We start from the raw sequence: 21,445 nt of genomic DNA on the forward strand, positions 1-21,445 counted from the left end.
ACTGTTACCTTACCTTCCCACTTCCCTCTCCAACCTGTTTCTTGTGTCCATGGGTTGTTTCCTGTCATAAACAAAGACTAAAGCTCTTTGGGGTAGAGATAGTATTTTTACTTCTTTGCCATACAACACCTTGTACTGTGGGGCAATGATTCCTTATTAGAACCTGTAGCAAGGTGGTTACCCCACTCCTGATATGAGGAGTGAGAACAGCTGGGGGAAGCTGACTATGTAGCTGACCACAGGTGTGGCTGGCTTAATCAGGGCCCAGCTGGCCCTTATAAGAGGGCTGTGGGCCAGAAGCTGTAGGAATCTCTCTCACTGGCCCTGAAGGGAGAAGGGCTAGGTGCTTGAGAGGAAGGTATGTGAAGCTGGTGCAGTGCAAAAGGTGCTGGGGAGCTCTAGCCTGGTAAACTCCTAGGCTGCAGGCCTTGATGAAGACCTATGAAGGTGCTGTGGCTGCAGATGGGAGCCCAGAGATAGGCAAAGATAGTAGGTCCTAACCCCTTGTCAATGATGTGGGGTGACTGCAGTCTACCCCAATGAGTGGGGGCTAGATGATGACTGGCAGTAGCCACTCACCTAGGAGGGGAGACCCAGAGTGTGGAGGTACTGCTGGGGCAGAGCCCTGAGGGAACTGGGGTCTGGGAGAGACACAAGGCCAGTGGCAGGCAAGACACCAGCCTGCACAGGGTGCTCTGAAGGCTGGAAAGAGCTAATTCCCAAGATGACCAGCAGGTGGTGCCATGCTGGTATGTTGTCACTTTGCTACAGTACCCCTAGGCACTATACAGAACACCAATAATGAATTATAATCATCTGAGTTGATTGCTCTGATATTTTTCTCTTGCATCTGAATGCAGAATAATTTGGCAAACCAAACACTGAGATATCAGTCACTGACCAAATATGCTCACCTCTCCAAAGCTAATGTCACTCTGGCACTTATGTGTAATGAAAGTGTTTGCACAGAAATCCCTTTGATAATTCTGCTTAATGAATAAGCAGAAAGGTAATTGAATTGTCCCTGTTAAATAGTGGTATCTGAGACTACCAGTTTTTCCCTATACTTAAAATCTGTGTAATAATAATGGTTGGCAAAAAAAGACTTTTTTCAATGGCTTCTACTGTAACAATACTACCCTTGACATCTTTCATGAGTGTGAAGCACTGGCTCTCAGAATAGTCATCTTTAACTGACACGGGAGCTTGGATTCTCAGTATTTTCCCAAACCAGGAATTTGCAATTAAATGTGCTGTCCCAAGCATCAATAAAGCTATTGGATACATGTAGATATTTTCAAATGAAAATATTTTAAATGACTTACTAGTTAAGTGAAAGTATTACATATTAAATAAACGTATATTCTTTGTGTTTCTGCAAAGATAATCAAGTGCATAATAATTGGCATCTATAAGCAAATGCAAATATTAATTAGTAAGTAATTAGAAATAACAAACACAGGAGCACTTAAGCACCTGAGTTATTTACATTAGTAAGGCTGCAACAGAACTGACTAGTCTCATGAGTAAAGTTGATCAAGTGTTTATATGTTGCCAGGACCTGGCATATAAGTAGCAAGAGGAGTCATTGATTTACCTACAAATGCTTGTCAGTTGTTCACATCTGATTTACAAAAGCCGTTATAACTAATGAAGTCATAAAAATCTTTACTTCATTATATACCTTCTGCATCTTGTAATTTTTCTTCACTGGAGTGTAAAAAGGCATTCAAGGTACCTTTTTAAAATGGTTCACGTACATTTTTCTTGAATGACTGGCAAGTTTGAAAATAAAACTTGTTTGCTTGAAGTTACTTTTCTCCCTCCTTTTTACCCGCAGATTTATTTGTATATCTGGGGATAAATTATGCCACCTGGTGCGGTATTCTAGAAGTCAGACAGTGTTGGAAGTCCTTCTCAACCTTCCCTCCTAGTGTATATAGACAGGGAAAAGGCATAATTTGGCACCTTATATTAGGGATGAAATGAGGTATGGAAGAATGCCTAGTGCTGCTGGCAACCAAAATGGAAAAAATTCAGGATGGTGTGAAGCTAAGGCCATTGATCGCTCCATTTACCAGGTTAGGTGCACTGGGGGGAGCATTGGCTGCAGCTGTCTGTGTAGGTGTGGGAAGTGACGCAGCTCCGCCTGCTCCTCCAAAGCTCTAGAAATATTATGTCTTTTATAGAGATAATGGTTCAAGGCACCTCCGCCTGAGTGCTTGAGTAAGAGCCATCGGGAGAACTTCAGTATGTTCAGAACTAGTCCATCATATCATTGTACCAAATTCCACCCACTGGCATAACCCAGTATAGTCAATGGTGTCACACCATTTGCTAAATATGTTTAAATTTCTAAAAACTGACTTCCTGGAGTGTAAATACATGACACAGCATAGGAGTCAGTTTCTAAAATTAAGCCACCATGTATTTTATATATGAAACATTTAACCTTTACCTCTAAAATTATCTATCATCGCTTTTCATCCTTAGATGTCAAAATGCTTTACAAAGGAACACAATCATCATTAGAAAAGGAAAGTGAGGCACAGAGGAGTGAAATCACTAGTCCAAGGTCAGACAGTCAGTAACAGAGCTGGGAATAAAACCCAAATCACTGGTCTCCCATGTCTATTGTACCACATACACAACAATGCTGCTTCCCTTATTTTTATTAGAAACAAAATAACTCTGTGAAGAATATCCATATTTTAGTTTAATCAAAAATGGCATAAAATTGCCAAATTCTGATACATGATTTTGTTCCATACTTTGGACCTCACCTCCTTTTTCCACGCAACACCCAACAGCCAAAGAGTGGCACAGAAACTGTTACACCACCTCCATGGTATATTACTAATAAATAAGTTGCATTTTTATTTTTCTCACCATAGCTGTCATAAATATAAAGGGAAGGGTAAACCCCTTTGAAATCCCTCCTGGCCAGGGGAAAGCTCCTCTCACCTGTAAAGGGTTATGAAGCTAAAGGTAACCTCGCTGGCACCTGACCAAAATGACCAATGAGGAGACAAGATACTTTCAAAAGCTGGGAGGAGGGAGAGAAACAAAGGGTCTGTGGGTCTGTCTTTATGCTGCTTTTGCCAGGGATAGACCAGGAATGGAGTCTTAGAACTTTTAGTAAGTAATCTAGCTAGGTATGTGTTAGATTATGATTTCTTTAAATGGCTGAGAAAAGAATTGTGCTGAATAGAATAACTATTTCTGTCTGTGTATCTTTTTGTAACTTAAGGTTTTGCCTAGAGGGGTTCTCTATGTTTTTGAATCTAATTACCCTGTAAGATATCTACCATCCTGATTTTACAGGGGGGATTTCTTTATTTCTATTTACTTCTATTTTTATTAAAAGTCTTCTTGTAAGAAACTGAATGCTTTTTCATTGTTCTCAGATCCAAGGGTTTGGGTCTGTAGTCACCTAGGCAAATTGGTGAGGCTTTTTACCAAACCTTGTCCAGGAAGTGGGGTGCAAGGTTTTGGGAAGTATTTTGGGGGGAAGGACGCGTCCAAACAGCTCTTCCCCAGTAACCAGTATTAGTTTGGTGGTGGTAGCGGCCAGTCCAAGGACAACGGGTGGAATATTTTGTACCTTGGGGAAGTTTTGACCTAAGCTGGTAAAGATAAGCTTAGGAGGTTTTTCATGCAGGTCCCCACATCTGTACCCTAGAGTTCAGAGTGGGGGAGGAACCTTGACAATAGCTAATTATAAATTACTTATACCTGATCTTATTAACAGTAAAAGAATGTAAATGTAGAGTTAGATATTTGAAAGTACTCAGATTTGACCTAACTGCTCCCATTGATGCTATGGGAATATTACCATAGATTTCTATGGGAGTGGAATTTGGCCAATCATGACCATATGTGAAAAAAATCCAACCCATAAAATTAATGATTACATAATCTCTCTCACACACTCTCTCTATCAATGTTGGATGAGTAAGGAAAAAGATATCTTACCTATGTCCGAGGTAGCCAGAAACACGTGAAGTAAAATGATAGCTAGAGAAATCTTGAATTTCAGTAAAAGCTTCTGGACTCTGCCAGCACAGCAGTGCTGAGCTCCACAGGCAATCATCCTAGAACACACAAGGGAAAAAAAATCATTCTACAACAACGATCAGCAAAAGGACAGGATTGTGGATATTACATTAGATGATACTTCCGAGACATGGATGTAAATCTTTTGAAGTCAGCTATTTCTACCCAAATGGGGTTTATGTTCTTCCTGTGGAGGGCTTGAATGTGGAAATGACCCAAAAAATCTTGAGCATCTTTTTTTTTTCCCTGCTATAACCAAAAGTTAAATTTATAGATGTGCACTTATTGCAATTAGGAGGGATTCTATTACAATTTAAAACAAAATTTCAAAGCAGTACCTTTAATACAAGTAGTATATATTTGTAAAATATATCCATTTATCTATTTATATATAATCTACACCAGATACTCTGCGACACACCAAAATTATATAATCTTCAAAAATATACCATAGCAACATGCTATTTTAGGTTGATAGGATCCCTCCTATTTGCAGAAAGTGCACATTTGTATACTTAGGTTACAGCTGAAAAATAGGCCATTGCAAGCATTCAAATTAATTAAAATATTTTATTAGCATAAAATGAATAGTCACTATAGATAAACTATGACAGACAAGTGCTGGTACCAGGAGATGTAGCTTTGAACTGCTCCCATCAGTCAATGAGAGTTGCTGAGCGCTCAGCACTTTTGAAAATCAAGAAAATCTATTTAGATATTTAAAACTTTAGGCACTTGTGTTTGAAAATCTTGGCCAGTGACTTTGCAGGTACTTGCAAGAAGGTGCTGATATTTAAAGGTCTATCAGAATGTGTTATCTGGGAGGGAAAGAACAAATGTATCCACGTTAAAAAGTGCCAACTGCACTGCAGAAGGGTTGGACCAAACAAAAGAAATGAGGGGGGGGGGGGAAGTGGTTGGAAAAGCATGGAAGCAATCTGTATGTATCTTGAAGTCAAATACAGAAAATACACATTGGCCCAAAATACTTTAATAAGAGAAATACAGCATGAACATCAGACAGGGCTTCCAATAGCTATACAGTAACCAGTATTTCTAGTACAAAAGAAATCCCATCATAGTTGGGAACAATAGGTTTAGGTAGATTTATTGGAATGATGAAACTAGTATATTATGCATTGTGGAGATACAGTACGCAGCCTATAATTTGGAATATCCTCACCTTCTGAAATATTCTGAAGGAAGAAATGTCCCAATATTTTTTTATCAATTGGAAGAAGTTAAGGTACTGCATATCATGGGTAATGTTGTCATGTGTGCTACAGAAATTAAACACCTCAAAGAAAGGCCCTTCAGAGGAAAACTCAGTTGAGCAAAGGATAAGAGCCTAAAACTGCACAAAAAGAAATATCCCATTAGAATGGCAGTTAGCTACCATAAGTCATGAGTCTTAGGGTATGTCTACACTACGAAATTAGGTTGAATTTATAGAAGTCTGTTTTGTAGAAAGCCATTTTATATAGTTGATTGTGTGTCCCCACACAAATGCTCTAAGTGCATGTAGTCGGCGGAGTGTGTCCACAGTACCAAGGCAACCGTCGACTTCTGGAGCTTTGCACTGTGGGTGGCTATCCCACAGTTCCCGCCGCCCATTTGAATTCTGGGTAGAAATCCCAGTGCCTGATGGGGCTAAAACATTGTTGCGGGTGGTTCTGGGTACATATCGTCAGGCCCCCCGTTCCTTCCCTCCCTCTGTGAAAGCAAGGGCAGACAATTGTTTCGCGCCTTTTTTCCTGAGTTACCTGTGCAGACGCCATACCACAGCAAGCATGGAGCCCACTCAGCTAACCGTCACCGTATGTCTCCTGGGTGCTGGCAGACGTGGTACTGCATTGCTACACAGCAGCAGTTTATTGCCTTTTGGCAGCAGTCAGTGCAGTATGACTAGTAGCCGTCATCGACGTAGTCCTGGGTGCTCTTTCAACCGGGTTCCTGGGCAAACATGGGAGTGACTCAGCCAAGTCATTTCCCTTGTTTCGTCTCATGGCTATTGAGTCCTACTGGCAGTGCACTGTCTTTTAACCTGCAGCTAGCAGAAGATCATAGAATATCAGGGTTGGAAGGGACCTCAGGAGGTCATCTAGTCCAACCCCCTGCTCAAAAGCAGGACCAATCCCCAATTAAATTAAATGGCTAGTCATCATACTGCACCGTCTTCTGCTGAGCACCCAGATGTTGATGATGGCTAGCGGTCCTACTGCACAGTGTGCTGCCAGCAAGATCTATAAAGATAGATGAAGTGGCTCAAAACAAGAAATAGACCAGATTTGTTTTGTATTCATTTTCTCCTCCCTCGCTCCCCCTGTGAAATCAACGGCCTGCTAAACCCAGTTTTGAGTTCTATCCTTGAGGTTTTGAGTTCTATCCTTGAGGGGGCCATTCAGTTTCTCGCAAAGCCACCCCCTTTGTTGATTTTAATTCCCTGTAAGCCAACCCTGTAAACCATGTCATCAGTTGCCCCTCTCTCCATCAGCGCAATGGCAGACAATTGTTCCGCGCCTTTTTTCTGTGCAGACACCATACCACGGCAAGCATGGAGCCCGCTCAGATCACTTTGGCAATTAGGAGCACATTAAACACCATGTGCATTATCCAGCAGTATATGCAGCACCAGAACCTGGCAAAGCGATACCTGGCAAGTAGGCGATGTCAGCATGGTGACGTGAGTGATGAGGACATGGACACAGACTTCTCTCAAAGCCCGGGCCCTGGCAACGTGGGCATCATGGTGCTAATGGGGCAGGTTCATGTGGTGGAATGCCGATTCTGGGCTTGGGAAACAAGCACAAACTGGTGGGACCGCATAGGCTTGCAGGTCTGGGTCGATTCCCAGTGGCTGCAAAACTTTTGCATGCGTAAGGGCACTTTCATGGAACCTTGTGACTTGCTTTCCCCTGCCCTAAAGTGCAAGAATACCAAGATGAGAGCAGCCCTCACAGTACACAAGCGAGTGACGATTGTCCTCTGAAAGCTTGCAACTCCAGACAGCTACGGGTCGGTTGGGAATCAATTTGGAGTGGGCAAATCTACTGTGGGGGCTGCTGTGATGCAAGTAGCCAATGCAATCACTGAGCTGCTGCTATCAAGGGTAGTGCCTCTGAGAAATGTGTAGGTCATAGTGGATGGCTTTGCTGCAATGGGATTCCCTAACTGTGGTGGGGCAATAGACAGAATGCATATCCCTTGGGACTGGATCACCAAGGCAGCCAGTACATAAACCACAAGGGATACTTTTCAATGGCGCTGCAAGCACTGGCGGATCACAAGAGATGTTTCACCAACATCAATGTGGGATGGCCGGGAAAAGTACATGACGCTTGCAACTTCAGGAACTCTGGCCTGTATGAACAGGTGCAGCAAGGGACTTACTTTCCAGACTGGAAAATAACCATTGGGGATGTTGGAATGCCTATAGTTATCCTTGGGGACCCAGCCTACCCCTTAATGCCATGGCTCATGAAACCATACACAGGCACCCTGGACAGTAGTCAGGAGCTGTTCAACTACAGGTTGAGCAAGTACAGAATGGTGGTAGAATGTGCATTTGGATGGTTAAAAGCATGCTGGCGCAGTTTACTGACTCGCTTAGACCTCAGCAAAACCAATATTCCCACTGTTATTACTGCTTGTTGTATGCTCCACAATATCTGTGAGAGTAAGGGGGAGACGTTTATGGCGGGATGGGAGGTTGAGGCAAATCGCCTGGCTGCTGGTTACGCACAGCCAGACACCAAGGCGGTTAGAAGAGCACAGAAGGGCACAGTGCACATCAGAGAAGCTTAGAAAACCAGTTTCATGACTGGACAGGCTACGGTGTGAAAGTTCTGTTTGTTTCTCCTTGATGAAACCCCCCGCCCCTTGGTTCACTCTACTTCCCTGTAAGCTAACCACCTTCCCCACCTCCCTTCGATCACCACTTGCAGAGGCAATAAAGTCATTGTTGCTTCACATTCATGCATTCTTTATTCATTCATCAGACAAATAGGGGGATAACTACCAAGGTAGCCCAGGAGGGGTGGTGGTGGAGGAGGGAAGAACAAGGCCACACAGCACTTTAAAAGTTTAAAACTTTAAAACTTATTGAATGCCAGCCTTCTGTTGCTTGGGCAATCCTCTGGGGTGGAGTGGCTGGGTGGCCGGAGGCCCCCCCCACCGTGTTCTTGGGTGTCTGGGTGAGGAGGCTATGGAACTTGGGGAGGAGGGTGGTTGGTTACACAGGGGCTGTAGCAGCAGTCTGTGCTCCTACTGCCTTTCCTGCAGCTCAACCATATGGTGGAGCATATTGGTTTGATCCTCCAGCAGCCTCAGCATTGAATTCTGCCTCCTCTCATCACACTGCCACCACCTTTCAGCTTCAGCCCTCTCTTCAGTCCACCACCTCTCCTCCCGGTCATTCTGTGCTTTCCTGCACTCTGACATTGTCAGCCTCCACGCATTCGTCTCTGCTCTGTCACTGTGGGAGGACAGAATGAACTCAGAGAATATTTAATCACACGTGCGTTTTTTTCGCTTTCTAATCTTCGCTAGCCTCTGGGAAGGAGAAGATCCTTGAAACACATGCAGCTGGCGGAGGAAAAAAAAGGGACAGTAGTATTTAAAAAAACACATTTTATAGAACAATGGGTACACTCTTTCACGGTAAACCTTGCTGTTAACATTACATACATAGCACATGTGCTTTCGTTACAAGGTCACATTTTGCCTCCCCCCACCGCATGGCTAGCCCCTCCACCCTCCCCAAGGCTAACAGCGGGGAACATTTCTGTTCAGCCACAGGCAAACAGCCCAGCAGGAATGGGTACCTCTGAGTGTCCCCTTAAGAAAAGCACCCTATTTCAACCAGGTGACCATGAATGATATCACTCTCCTGAGGATAACACAGAGAGATAAAGAACAGATGTTGCTTGAATGCCAGCAAACATACACTGCAATGCTTTGTTCTACAATGATTCCCAACAATGTGCTACTGGCCTGGAGTGGTAAAGTGTCCTACCGTGGTGGATGGAATAAGGCTGCCCTTCCCAGAAACCTTTTGCAAAGGCTTTGGAAGTATATCCAGGAGAGCCACAAATGCCAGGGCAAATTAATCATTAAACATGCTTGCTTTTAAACCATGTGTAGTATTTTAAAAGGTACACTCACCGGAGGTCCCTTCTCTGCCTGCCGGGTCTGGGAGGCAGCCTTGGGTGGGTTCGGGGGGTACTGGCTCCAGGTCCAGGGTGCGAAACAGTTCCTGGCTGTCAGGAAAAACGGTTTCTCCACTTGCTTGCTGTGAGCTATCTACAACATCATCATCATCTTCTTTGTCCCCAAAACCTGCTTCCGTATTGCCTCCATCTCCATTGAAGGAGTCAAACAACACGGCTGGGGTAGTGGTGGCTGAACCCCCTAAAATGGCATGCAGCTCATCATAAAGCGGCATGTTTGGGGCTCTGACCCGGAGCGGTAGTTTGCCTCTCCGGTTTTCTGGTAGGCTTGCCTCAGCTCCTTAAGTTTCATGCGGCACTGCTTCGGGTCCCTGTTTTGGCCTCTGTCCTTCATGCCCTGGGAGATTTTGACAAATGTTTTGGCATTTCAAAAACTGGAATGTAGTTCTGATAGCACGGATTCCTCTCCCCATACAGTGATCAGATCCCGTACCTCCCGTTCGGTCCATGCTGGAGCTCTTTTGCGATTCTGGGACTCCATCATGGTCACCTCTGCTGATGAGCTCTGCACTCACCTGCAGCTTGCCACGCTGGCCAAACAGGAAATTGAAATTCAAAAGTTTGCGGGCCTTTTCCTGTCTACCTGGCCAGTGCATCTCAGTTGAGAGTGCTGTCCAGAGCGGTCACAATGGAGCACTCTGGGATAGCTCCCGGAGACCAATACTGTCTAATTGCGTCCACGGTATCCCAAATTCGACCCAGCAAGGCCGATTTCAGCGCTAATCCCCTTGTCGGGGGTGAAGTAAGGAAATCGATTTTAAGAGCCCTTTAAGTCGAAAAAAAGGGCTTCATCGTGTGGACGGGTGCAGGGTTAAATCGATTTAATGCTGCTAAATTCAACCTCAACTCCTAGTGTAGACCAGGGCTTAGCAAGGATGAGTTGAAACTAGATAAAAAAAAGTAATTCACAAACCACGAGAATCTAAAGACAAACAAGCACCTCAGAGATTCACAGGAAATGTATGCCAAGTAAGTCTTCGGCTCACCTCTGTTACAACTTCTAAAAATAAAACTATATATTTGCATTTGATTGAACTGCAGAATTACTTTAATTGTCCCAAGACTGATTAGGAAGACCCCTGTGCTTAAATACTTTTATATATGTAACCTGGGAATGTTATCAGTTAAACTCCCAGGATCTTAGTGCCATAATATATTTCATCATTATTTATTTGGATTCATAAATAAATGAGGTACTCATCCAAAAGGTGTAGGTATACAGCCATTACCTTGAGATACACCAAATTTCCCCAGATTTTAGACTACATCTCCCCCTAACAAAAATCAAGTTTTAAACCACTACCCCAGTTTTATAGGCAAATTCCTTCCTCTGTAAGGCAAGGGATTTACCCACAGTGATATTCTCAGACAACAAACTCATCAAATATAGATTGTACCATCAATTGGCTGTACTACTTAGCACCCAACATTTGCCTTGTGAACTTCCCTGAACCCTAGGAACGTCTGAAGGGGCATCCAAAAGATTAAAGAGCAAATTTCCTATAGTATGTCACATAGAATACTGATGCACAAGGCTCCTACCTCATCCAATTCCCTCCTTGACATTCACTCCTGATATAACACCTACGAGAAACTAGACAACTAAGATAATGTATTAAGACGTATTTAAAACCCAACCAAACACCACACTACTGTACAAATAATATTCCAATAGCTATGACTAACTACTGAAATACAATTTGTACATATGTGATTTAATAATTTGGAAACAATGTTTTCAAGTAATAAGAATACAATTAAATTTGTAGACAGAACATATATGGGTTCTGGTCTGTGCATCATAACTTTTAGAATCATTATTACTAGTAAATGACAGGTTTCAGAGTAGCAGCCATGTTAGTCTGTATCCGCAAAAAGAAAAGGAGTACTTGTGGCACCTAAGAGACTAACAAATTTATTTAAGCATAAGCTTTTGTGAGCTACAGCTCACTTCATCAGATGCATGTAGCTGTAAATGGAATTGTAAAGGTATAATTGAAGACATAATTTGGAGACAGAAGGGTTGCAGGTAATAAGTGAGGACAGAATTTGGCCTACAGTTTAGTATCTGTGATCATGTAGGAAAAGGAAAGAAGTCAGCTTGGCTCTCAGTGCCCAGGCTGAATTTGCAGAGTTGGCAGTCAGAACAGCATATTTTCATTTGTAAATGGAGGACATACGATACAGAATCACTAGACAGAAGCTTCTTGTGATGGGGGGTATAAACTCTGCACTGGTTAACCATGGATTAACAGGAGCCTGAGCTCAATTAGGCCACTGGATGGCACCTGGAGGGGTATTAAGCATAACTGGTGATCAAGCCCAGCTAATTTGGTGCTGGATCCTTATATTAAAAAAAGGAGCACAAGATAGTGGGAAAGGAAGGCCATGGAGGAGACCCAGCTTATCAGTAGAGAGGTTTCCTCTCTTAGGCTAAAGGCAGAGAGAGCCCGGGAGGCCTGGAGTCAGAACTGGTGGGTTCTGAGCCAGGAGGAAACCAGAAAGGCTGGAAACAGTGAAATGTGGGTCCAGAAGTGGCCTGTCTTGAGCTGAAAGGCAGCTGGAGGCAGTGAAGCCCAAGAGTGATGGTAAAGTCTATGGGGCATTTGGACTGAAGTTTGAGAGGTTGTAGGGAAAGAGGGAGGAACTCTGCTGTCACTCTCATGGCAGCAGGGAGTAAAGAGACCTGTAAGGAACAGGAAGGCTCCTGCAGGATGACAAGAACCCCCAGGGAAAGCCTTGGTAGGAAGAAGTCCAGGGAAGTGCCAGCAGGGACTCTGGCAGTGTGAACTTTGACTGCCTGTCCTAGAGTCTCTGGACTGGAACCCAGTGTAGAAGATGAGCCTGGATTCCCCTACCAGCCACTGTGAAGGGCATATCGTCTACTGTAAGCCCTGAGAAAAGGGCATATGGACAACTGGGCCCTGAACTGAGGACAGCAGATTGAACAGAGGGATTGGATGCTTGCTTTTGACGCACTCTGTTACCAGAAGGGGTGGGACTAAACATAACATGGCTAGAAGGATGAGTCACAAGAAGAAGCGGACCACAGTGGAGGGAGTGGGGAAGGGAGAACATATGCTATGCCACATCTAACCTGCAGTGAGCGAACTTCCCCACATTTCTTATGCACCGTTGCAGAGCAGCCCAAATGTGTTAGAGAAAACTACACTCTGTAAGTGCTGCAACAACTAGAGCTAAAGAACTCTGGAAGGATCACTACAGATATAGCTGAATATATTTAAAATACAGGTCACTGGTGTTCTGAAGTAATGACATTTAAGATGATTATCAGTATTACTTACAATGTGCTAGTTCGAATTAGAGAAGACCTTTATTAGTTATTGCCTTATTTGGTGCAATAGTGCCATCCACAGCTTTTTCCAAACCATGTGCCATATTGTGCCAGCACTTTTTAAACAGAATAGCGATTTTCTAAAGAAGTTTTGCTTTTTTGATAAAAGTACTTTTTGAGTGGGTTTAAGATCAATTCAATCTCTCTAGATGAAACAGATGGTATTTACTATGAATATTACTGTCCTGCACCGTATTGTATTCTTTGTGAAACTGAATTTTAAAAGTCCCATAAAGCCTTCACAGTTTTTTTTTAATACAACTGTAGGCAAATGAAATATGAAAACCTTAAACCAGTAAGTGTTTCTCTTTTTCGTACTCTTTACGCTTTAAAAAATAAATTACTGGGATCTTGTTATACTATGTCCAGCTTTATCCAGAACAACTTTTCACCATTTAAAATAATTTCAAACACTTGAAATTCAGACATTCTTAATGGTCACTCATTCATACCTAACTGTTGTCTACTGTTGCACTTTACTCTCTTTTGTTCTAATCCTGCATCAGTTACTTAGAGAGAGCCCCATTAAAGACCTTTGGTTTTAATACAAATATTTTCCTACATTACAGAATTATTTAAAAACTCCATGCAGTATTTTGCATACCTTAAAATAGCATTACTGTAATGTTAAAGTTTGTAGCTCCCTCTAGCAAACAATCCTAATACAAATTGTGTTAATCTAATATTTTTATTTTTTCTGTTTTAATTATTCTAATTTTTGTTAGCTTTTATTTAAAGTTAACAACATAATTGGAGCAAAAAGAGGCCACATGAAAACAATCTTATTAACTCAACACAGTTTTAAAATAAAAGCAGAACATTAGCAGTGATATGAAAAGGATCTGGAGTGAAATCCTGGCTCCACTGAAGTCACTGCAGCCAGGATTTCACATTTATAACCATACTATACTTCAGTATGTCTCCAAAAGATCACTCACATATAGACATATTTAGCACTTCCTTATTCTTCTGGAGTCATATTGCAATTTGATATGTTTTCTTTGTTGAAGTTGAAAGTGTTGGAATAGTAAGCCTTTTCTGTTACAGGCTGTCTGTCACAAAAATGCATTATGCCAGCTGCAAGAAGTAGGTAAGGAGCAAGACACAGGAAGGATGGCTGGGACTGCGCAGGTATGTCTCTCTCTCTCTCTCTCTCTCTCCGTGCTTCCCATTGCTTTCTCCAGGATAAGAATAAGACTATCAACTTCTTCCATCAGCTGCGCTCCCTTATTTTCCAGATTGGCGTCAGAAAGTAGTAAAGCTTCTAGTTTATTTTTAAATATTGGCTGAAGTAAGAGAGATGTAATGGGGAGGATGCTTATGTTGGAAAGTCTTATGTCACTGCAAAATCTGGCACGTGCACCATCCACTGACTTAACAGCAGAAATAACACCATCCTTTAAAAAATGTTGTCCTAAGTTTGCGTGGGAGGCAGTCAGTTTTTTTCCAGTAAAAGAAAGTGATCGATGCATCAGCGGTTGATTTAGCGGGTCTAGTGAAGTCCCACTAAATCAACTGCAGATGGCACTCTCCTGTTGAGAGTACACTCACCTGTACTTCACCGGATCGAGAAAAGTAGGGGGAGTCAATGGGAGAGTGTCTCCCGTCAACACTGCATAGTGTGGACCCCATGGTAAGTAGATCTAAGCTACGTCGATTTGAGTTATGCTATTCACGTAGCTCAAAGTGCGTAGCTTAGATCGAATTTCCCCTGTAGTGTAGACAAGACCTAAGACTGCAAACTGAGACATACAAGTAGTCTGTAAAAATCAGTTATCTTCTAATAAAATACCACCTTTTTCTTTGGCTGCTACAGGTGTTTGTATGTCCCTGAATGTGTGTTTCAGCTAGTCTATCCAACATGTAATAAGTAAAGCTTAATTGAATTGATATTTCCTGTTTCATAGAATCATAGAATATCAGGGTTGGAAGGGACCTCAGGAGGTCATCTAGTCCAACCCCCTGCTCAAAGCAGGACCGATCCCCAACTAAATCATCCCAGCCAGGGCTTTGTCAAGTCTGACCTTAAAAATATCTAAGATTCCACCACATCCCTAGGTAACGCATTCCAGTGTTTCACCACCCTCCTAGTGAAAAAGTTTTTCCTAATATCCAACCTAAACCTCCCTCACTGCAACTTGAGACCATTACTCCTTGTTCTGTCATCGGCTACCACTGAGAACAGTCTAGATCCATCCTCTTTGGAACCCCCTTTCAGGTAGTTGAAAGCAGCTATCAAATCCCCCCTCATTCTTCTCTTCTGCAGACTAAACAGTTCCCTCAGCCTCTCCTCATAAGTCATGTGTTCCAGTCCCCTAATCATTTTTGTTGCCCTCCGCTGGACTCTTTCCAATTTTTCCACATTCTTCTTGTAGTGTGGGCCCAAAACTGGACACAGTACTCCAGATGAGGCCTCACCAATGTCCAGTAGAGGGGAACGATCACGTCCCGTGATCTGCTGGCAATGCCCCTACATATACATCCCAAAATGCCATTGGCCTTCTTGGCAACAAGGGCACACTGTTGACTAATATCCAGCTTCTCGTCCACTGTAACCCCTACGTCCTTGTCTGCAGAACTGCTGCCGAGCCATTCGGTCCCTAGTCTGTAGCGGTGCATGGGATTCTTCCATCCTAAGTGCAGGACTCTGCACTTGTCCTTGTTGAACCTCATCAGATTTCTTTTGGCCCAATCCTCTAATTTGTCTAGGGCCCTCTGTATCCTATCCCTACCCTCCAGCGTATCTACCTCTCCTTCCAGTTTAGTGTCATCTGCAAACTTGCTGAGGGTGCAATCCACACCATCCTCCACATCGTTTATGAAGATATTGAACAAAACCGGCCCCAGGATCGACCCTTGGGGTACTCCACTTGATACCAGCTGCCAACTAGACACGGAGCCATTGATCACTACCCGTTGAGCCCGACAATCTAGCCAACTTTCTATCCACCTTATAGTCCATTCATCCAGCCCATACTTCTTTAACTTGCTGACAAGAATAGTGTGGGAGAAAGTGTCAAAAGCTTTGCTAAAGTCAAGGAATAACACGTCCACCACTTTCCCCTCATCCACAGAGCCAGTTATCTCGTCATAGAAGGCAATTAGATTAGTCAGGCATGACTTGCCCTTGGTGAGTCCATGCTGACTGTTCCTGATCCCTTTCCTCTCCTCTAAGTGCTTCAGAATTGATTCGTTGAGGACCTGCTCCATGATTTTTCCAGGGACTGAGGTGAGGCTGATTGGCCTGTAGTTCCCAGGATCCTCCTTCTTTCCCTTTTTAAAGAGAGGCACTACATTAGTCTTTTTCCAGTCATCCGGGACTTCCCCCGATCACCATGAGTTTTCAAAGATAATGGCCAATGGCTCTGCAATCACATCCGCCAACTCCTTTAGCACTCTCAGATCAATTTGTCTAGAAGTACAAAGTATTTTTCTTCACTTTTAAGCTTTTGTAGGCCTTTTGTGAATGGCTAAAAGTGATGCAAGTAATATTTAATACTTCAAAAGATGTTTAATACTTCATTTTTAAGAAAGCTATATCCTAACACCTAACAGCAGCTCAAAGTGAGCAAAATGTTGTACGTACAGCACAGCAAACTGTCTCAAAACATTGGCTTAACTGCTAGTGGTAATCAGGGGGAAAACCTTGGGAGGGAATCTATATTTGACTTATTCTAGGTTATTGGTATTGGATGGTCTCTTACAAATGCAAAGAAGCCAAGCACAGTGGGCCAAGTTCTGCCTGAGTTACACCCATGTAACTGTGTTAAAGTTTGAGACATGGCATAAACAAACTCATATAAAATTCATATGTGCAGTTCATGAGTGTAATAGCCTACTGGGTGTTTTTCCAATAAGCATCTACTCAGTGACTAAGACTCTTGTGAACCTAAACTTAGTGTCAAGCTGAGTGACTGGTGTCAGACACAATAAAAAAAATAATCAAACACAAAGGCTGTTTCGTTTGAATCCAAAAGACTGTACACTCAGCCTTAACTTTTGTATTTCCTGACTTTGGGAGCATATAAATCTTAACCTTAATATGGAACTAATGTAAGACTTTGCATTATTTTAACTTATTTTACATAATACTAGAAGTGAAGATAGTGCTTTTCCAGAGACAATGACCCCAATTCTGAGTTCCTGAATTCTTGCATTCAGTATAGAAATGGGGGAGTTTATAGCCTTAAGTCACCTTTGTGTCTCCTTTTTATTCCAAGGCCATTCTGGAAATAGTTGTCTATAGTAAGTGAGAGCAGCCTCAGTCTCTCCTTTTCCCCCTACCTTGCATACCCCATATGCTGGGGAATAAGAGAGGGGACATTTTACAGCTGTTTCACAAGATCTACACTGACCAAGAAATCACCTTACACATAAGGTATCCCCCAGAGAGAGATCTGTTAAGAGTCCTTAAGACTGGATCAACATAAAAGCCTTAAGGCAACATATAACTGGGGCCATGGTCTCTGCTTCAAGGAGTTTACAAGCTAAATAGACAAAATATGGATGGAGGAGGAGGAAGGGTTGCCATAAGCAGCAAAGTAGCTATGTTTGCTTATGTCTCAGTGCCTCAGGGGTTGGACGTTGTTAAACTCTAAGTAGTGCTATAGGTTTCATGAAAAGTGTGAAGGCATGGCAGACAAAGTCAGGATGGAAATTCCAAACATATAGGGCCTCATGCAAGTTGTCAAGGAGGTAAGTGAAAGATGGAGACTAGGGAAGCACTTAGGCATGTATTCTGAGTTCAGTAGAAGGGACAAGAGAGGAAGTGGCAAGTGAGAAAAGCAAAGTTTTACAAAGCCTTGAAATTCAGCTACAGGGCTTGAATTTGATGTGGATGGCAAGAGGAACCATTAAGGGCATGTCTATACTGCAGTGGGGAGTAAGCACCTTGCCCAGGTAGACAGACTCATGCTAGCAGGACTTGAGCTATCATGCCAAAAATAGCAGTCTGGATGCTATGGCTCAGGCTGAAGTTCAGGCTCCCAAGCCCATCTGACCACCAAGGTCTTTGGGCCTAAGCCACAATGTCCATGCTGCTATTTTTAGTTAACTAGCTCAAGCCCCACTAGCATGAGTTTCTCTACCCAGGCTGGGAGGCTCGCTCCCGGATGCCCCGTAGACATACCCTAAGAGGTTTTGAAGATGGAGATGTACACAGCCAGAATAGTGAGCAAGGCAGATATTTTCACAGCACTTCAGTCTCTCCAAGATGGTGAGAGCCACGGATGCCAGAGAGACGAATGCTTAATTTACACTTCTTGGCCTTCTCCTGAAAACTTACACTTAAACTTCCTCCATCTTCCTGTGTTTGTGCACGTATGCAAGTAGTGAAATAGTCTCCCCCACTCTCTTTTCCATGCTCACCCGGCTCATACAGCAGCAGAAGTAGAAGCAAAGAAAGCAAAATGATGTGATTTCATCCTATACATCACTTTATGGATTCAGCAGGTCTTTTATCTCCCATCCTTGCAGCTGTTGGCATTCCTTAGGAGCTGCAAGGTGCAATATTTAACAGACTTTAAAAAAAAATCAAAGTTCACTTTTATTGTAGCCCAATGGCCAAATGAAAGGTAAGCACAGAAGCTAATGCCTCTTCATTTTGAGGGAGTGATTCACTCTCTTCATATAGCTTTGATCTGACATGACAGGGGGAGCATGGCCTAAGCAACATGTTGCACTGGGAACTACTCTAACTTTAGTGCATGTGCCGTTGAAGGGGCAGACACATGCTGCCTCTCCTGCACCAAATGCTGTCTCAGCAGAGCTCCTGGCAGCACATAGTGCTGTTCCTGGCTGGTGCAGTATGTGGCGCACGGAGAGCTCCCTTACAAGGAGAGTTTAACTGGATATTAAATTGTATTCTACTGTTCAACCCCCAAGTGGTGCTGTGTATAATATACTTAAGCTCACCACAGCCATTCTTGGCAGTGTATTAAAAGATATTAATAGGGAATGCATCTGGTGTATCTCTCTGGGAAGGAAACTCTGTAGCCAGTTCATATTACAGTACAGAAGCCTGACTGGCTAGTAGCAGCCCCGCAAAACTAGGGTGTACAAGGAGTACATGACAGAGAGGCTCCACAAAAAGCTGTCTGAGAAAGGGAGGGGCAAAGGTCAGGTCAAACCAGGAGTTGAGGTTGGGCTAATATAACTGAGTTAAGCTAAATCAATATTAGCAACTTTTAAAATCAGTCTGAGTGTCCACACAAGAAGATTAGGCTAGTTTAACTAACTCAATTTAGAACAGTGGTTCTCAACCAGAGGTACGCAAATCCCTGCAGGTACACAGCGGTCTTCCAGGGTTACATCAACTCATCAAGATATATGCCTAGTTTTACAACAGGCTACACAAAAAGCAATAGTGAAGTTAGTACAAACTAAAATTTCATACAACGTGTTTATACTGCTCTATATACTATACATGAAATGTAAGTAAAATATTTATATTCCAATTAATTTATTTTATAATTATATGGTACTAATGAGAAAGTAAGCAATTTTTCAGTGATAGTGTGCTATGACACTTTTGTATTCTTATGTCTGATTTTGTAAGCAAGTACTTTTTAAGTGAGGTGAAACTTGAGGTACACAAGACAAATCAGACTCCTGAAAGGGGAACAATAGTCTGGAAAGGTTGAGAGCCACTGATTTAGAAAACAATTTAGCTAAATCCAATTCAATTTCTGTGTGTAGACCAGGCATAAGTGTCAACTTGGCAAACTCAGTCTGGAATTTTACACTCAATCTGGGTTCTTTCCTTCTTGCTCATCATCAACAGTTAAAGTGATGAGTTTCCTCAGTAATGAGTCACACTGAGGAAAGTACTGACTTAGTTTAACATGAATATAATCTCACTTTTTCCTTTCATTGTGAAAAAGATGGTGTATGCACAGAATAACTGTTGTAATGACAGAACAAAAACTCAAAAATCTCAAACATAATGGGCCAGGTTTATTCTTAACTCCACTGAAATCAACAATAACACTTGGAATTAATTTAGTGCAAAATGTACATGGAACAATCCAAAGGTTGGAAGACAAATTAAACTGGAGAATTTGGCAATAGCCATAATCCAGCATGCCCAGAAGTCTCAAATCCAGGCAGAGAGCCAACCTAAACTATTTTCAGTACAAACATGGGGTTTTTGAATATTTAAAATATCCATAGATACCAGTAACCAGGTTTTGTTTTTAATGAGTCCACAATAATATGTTCCTAATCAGTATATATACATTATTCAATTTTCCTGGTACATGCAGTCTGTGCTGCTCCTAAACACTCATGTTTGATCTTGTGTGACAACTTCAGGTTCGCCCATCATAACATATTGCAGGATTGCTTCTTCAATGAATATCCTCTACAGAACTCTATAAATGAGAACACGTCTAATGCTACATTTGTGGTTAGCATTTTGGTGACTAAAAAATTAACTAAAATGATCTCATTCTAATTTTACTAATATAAATATTAAGTACAAATTCTAGTAACTTCTTCTAAAGGCCATGAAGTAAATAAGTATTTTAACTTAATCAGACTTCTCCAGAACTCTAGTATGTTTTTTTTCCCATCTACTCTTTCATCTACATGTGGTTTGCTGTCTCTTTTCTTCAAAAACATATTTTTTAAGTTACAAAATGATCCCAACTACTGTGATAGGATTTTTTTTCTGTAATAGTCAGTAGGCTGCAATTGAACAGTTGTCTCTGAAAACACAAGAGGATCATAAGAGCAGAAACGATGACCACCACTTTCATAAGGTGCTATTTTGAGTCCCACTTGTTGAAACAAAGAGTGAACAACAATGGCACAACACCACAGAGTTGCTCATATACCAGATACCTGAACTGTCTGTGTAGTTACAGCTCATATAACCATTAAGATGTATGGAAAAGCTTGAAGTGGGGACTAAAACAAACACATGAAAAGTCCAATATCTCTCAACCTTTTAAATGCCTACAAATTGTAGATACAGTGACTGAAAAACTTGGTCCTGATCCCACAGTCCTGATGCAGATTACACTCACATGAAGTCCTGCAGAATTTCAGAATTGGATCCTTAGTTTACATTTGGAGGCAAAGTCTGATCAGCCGCTCACATGAGTGGTACTGCTCATGAGCACGGAGAACAGGATTTGTCCCTTGGTCTTTGCACAAAGGGTATAATCAATCCTGTATTCCTTGAGCACCCAGAATTTAAATTTACTTCAAATTGTTGTAGATTGTCTTTCTCATCAACAGAAGTTGGTCCAATAAAAGATATTCTTTTACCCACCTTGTCTCTAATTTACTCTGAAGGAATTTCTGGTATATAAGAAATGCAGGCCTGATTCCCAAATGAGTAGCATTAATACACAATTTCATATAAAACATTTATTATTTTTATATTTTATAAAAATAAATCTCTTGATGTGTACACAACATTGATTTTACAAAATAAGCAATATTTTTGAGTTCATGTGTTTGAGATAAGAGCAAAACCCTTAGACATATTTCTATACATTAAAATTATTGATTAGGATTTTGCCCTTCAAATACATTCTGGTCTAGCTTTTAGCTGAAAATACAACATTCATAACTCAAATATGGTGTTTAATATTAAAAGCACCATATTTGTGGAGGCTGCTACTCATGTCTCATACTGAGAGCTAAAACTGTCAGAACTTCTTCCTATATTTCCTCTCATGCCATTCTGTTCTTAGCCGGGCAAAATTACTACTGCATTCAAGGGGAGTTCTGCCTATAAACCCCTATCCCCCATAATATATGTGGCATAAATGAAGCTAATTAATTTAAGAGTGGGAAT

The 21,445-nt window shown here is 42.0% G+C and overlaps 1 protein-coding gene across 4 annotated transcripts in view; it reads right to left on the bottom strand.

The window, feature by feature from the left end:
* The window catches only part of ADGRG2 (adhesion G protein-coupled receptor G2), a 107,959-nt gene that overhangs the window by 82,290 nt on the left and 4,224 nt on the right, over positions 1–21,445 (bottom strand). For all 4 annotated transcript variants that reach the window (XM_073356708.2, XM_073356699.2, XM_073356682.2 and 1 more), the window contains exon 2: positions 3,976–4,094. In XM_073356708.2, coding sequence (XP_073212809.1) covers positions 3,976–4,093 — 118 coding nt within the window. In that variant the 5' untranslated portion in view covers position 4,094. The remainder of the gene's footprint in view (positions 1–3,975; positions 4,095–21,445) is intronic.

Source organism: Lepidochelys kempii, chromosome 1 (assembly GCF_965140285.1).
Source record: "Lepidochelys kempii isolate rLepKem1 chromosome 1, rLepKem1.hap1, whole genome shotgun sequence".
Lineage (NCBI taxonomy): Eukaryota > Metazoa > Chordata > Testudines > Cheloniidae > Lepidochelys > Lepidochelys kempii.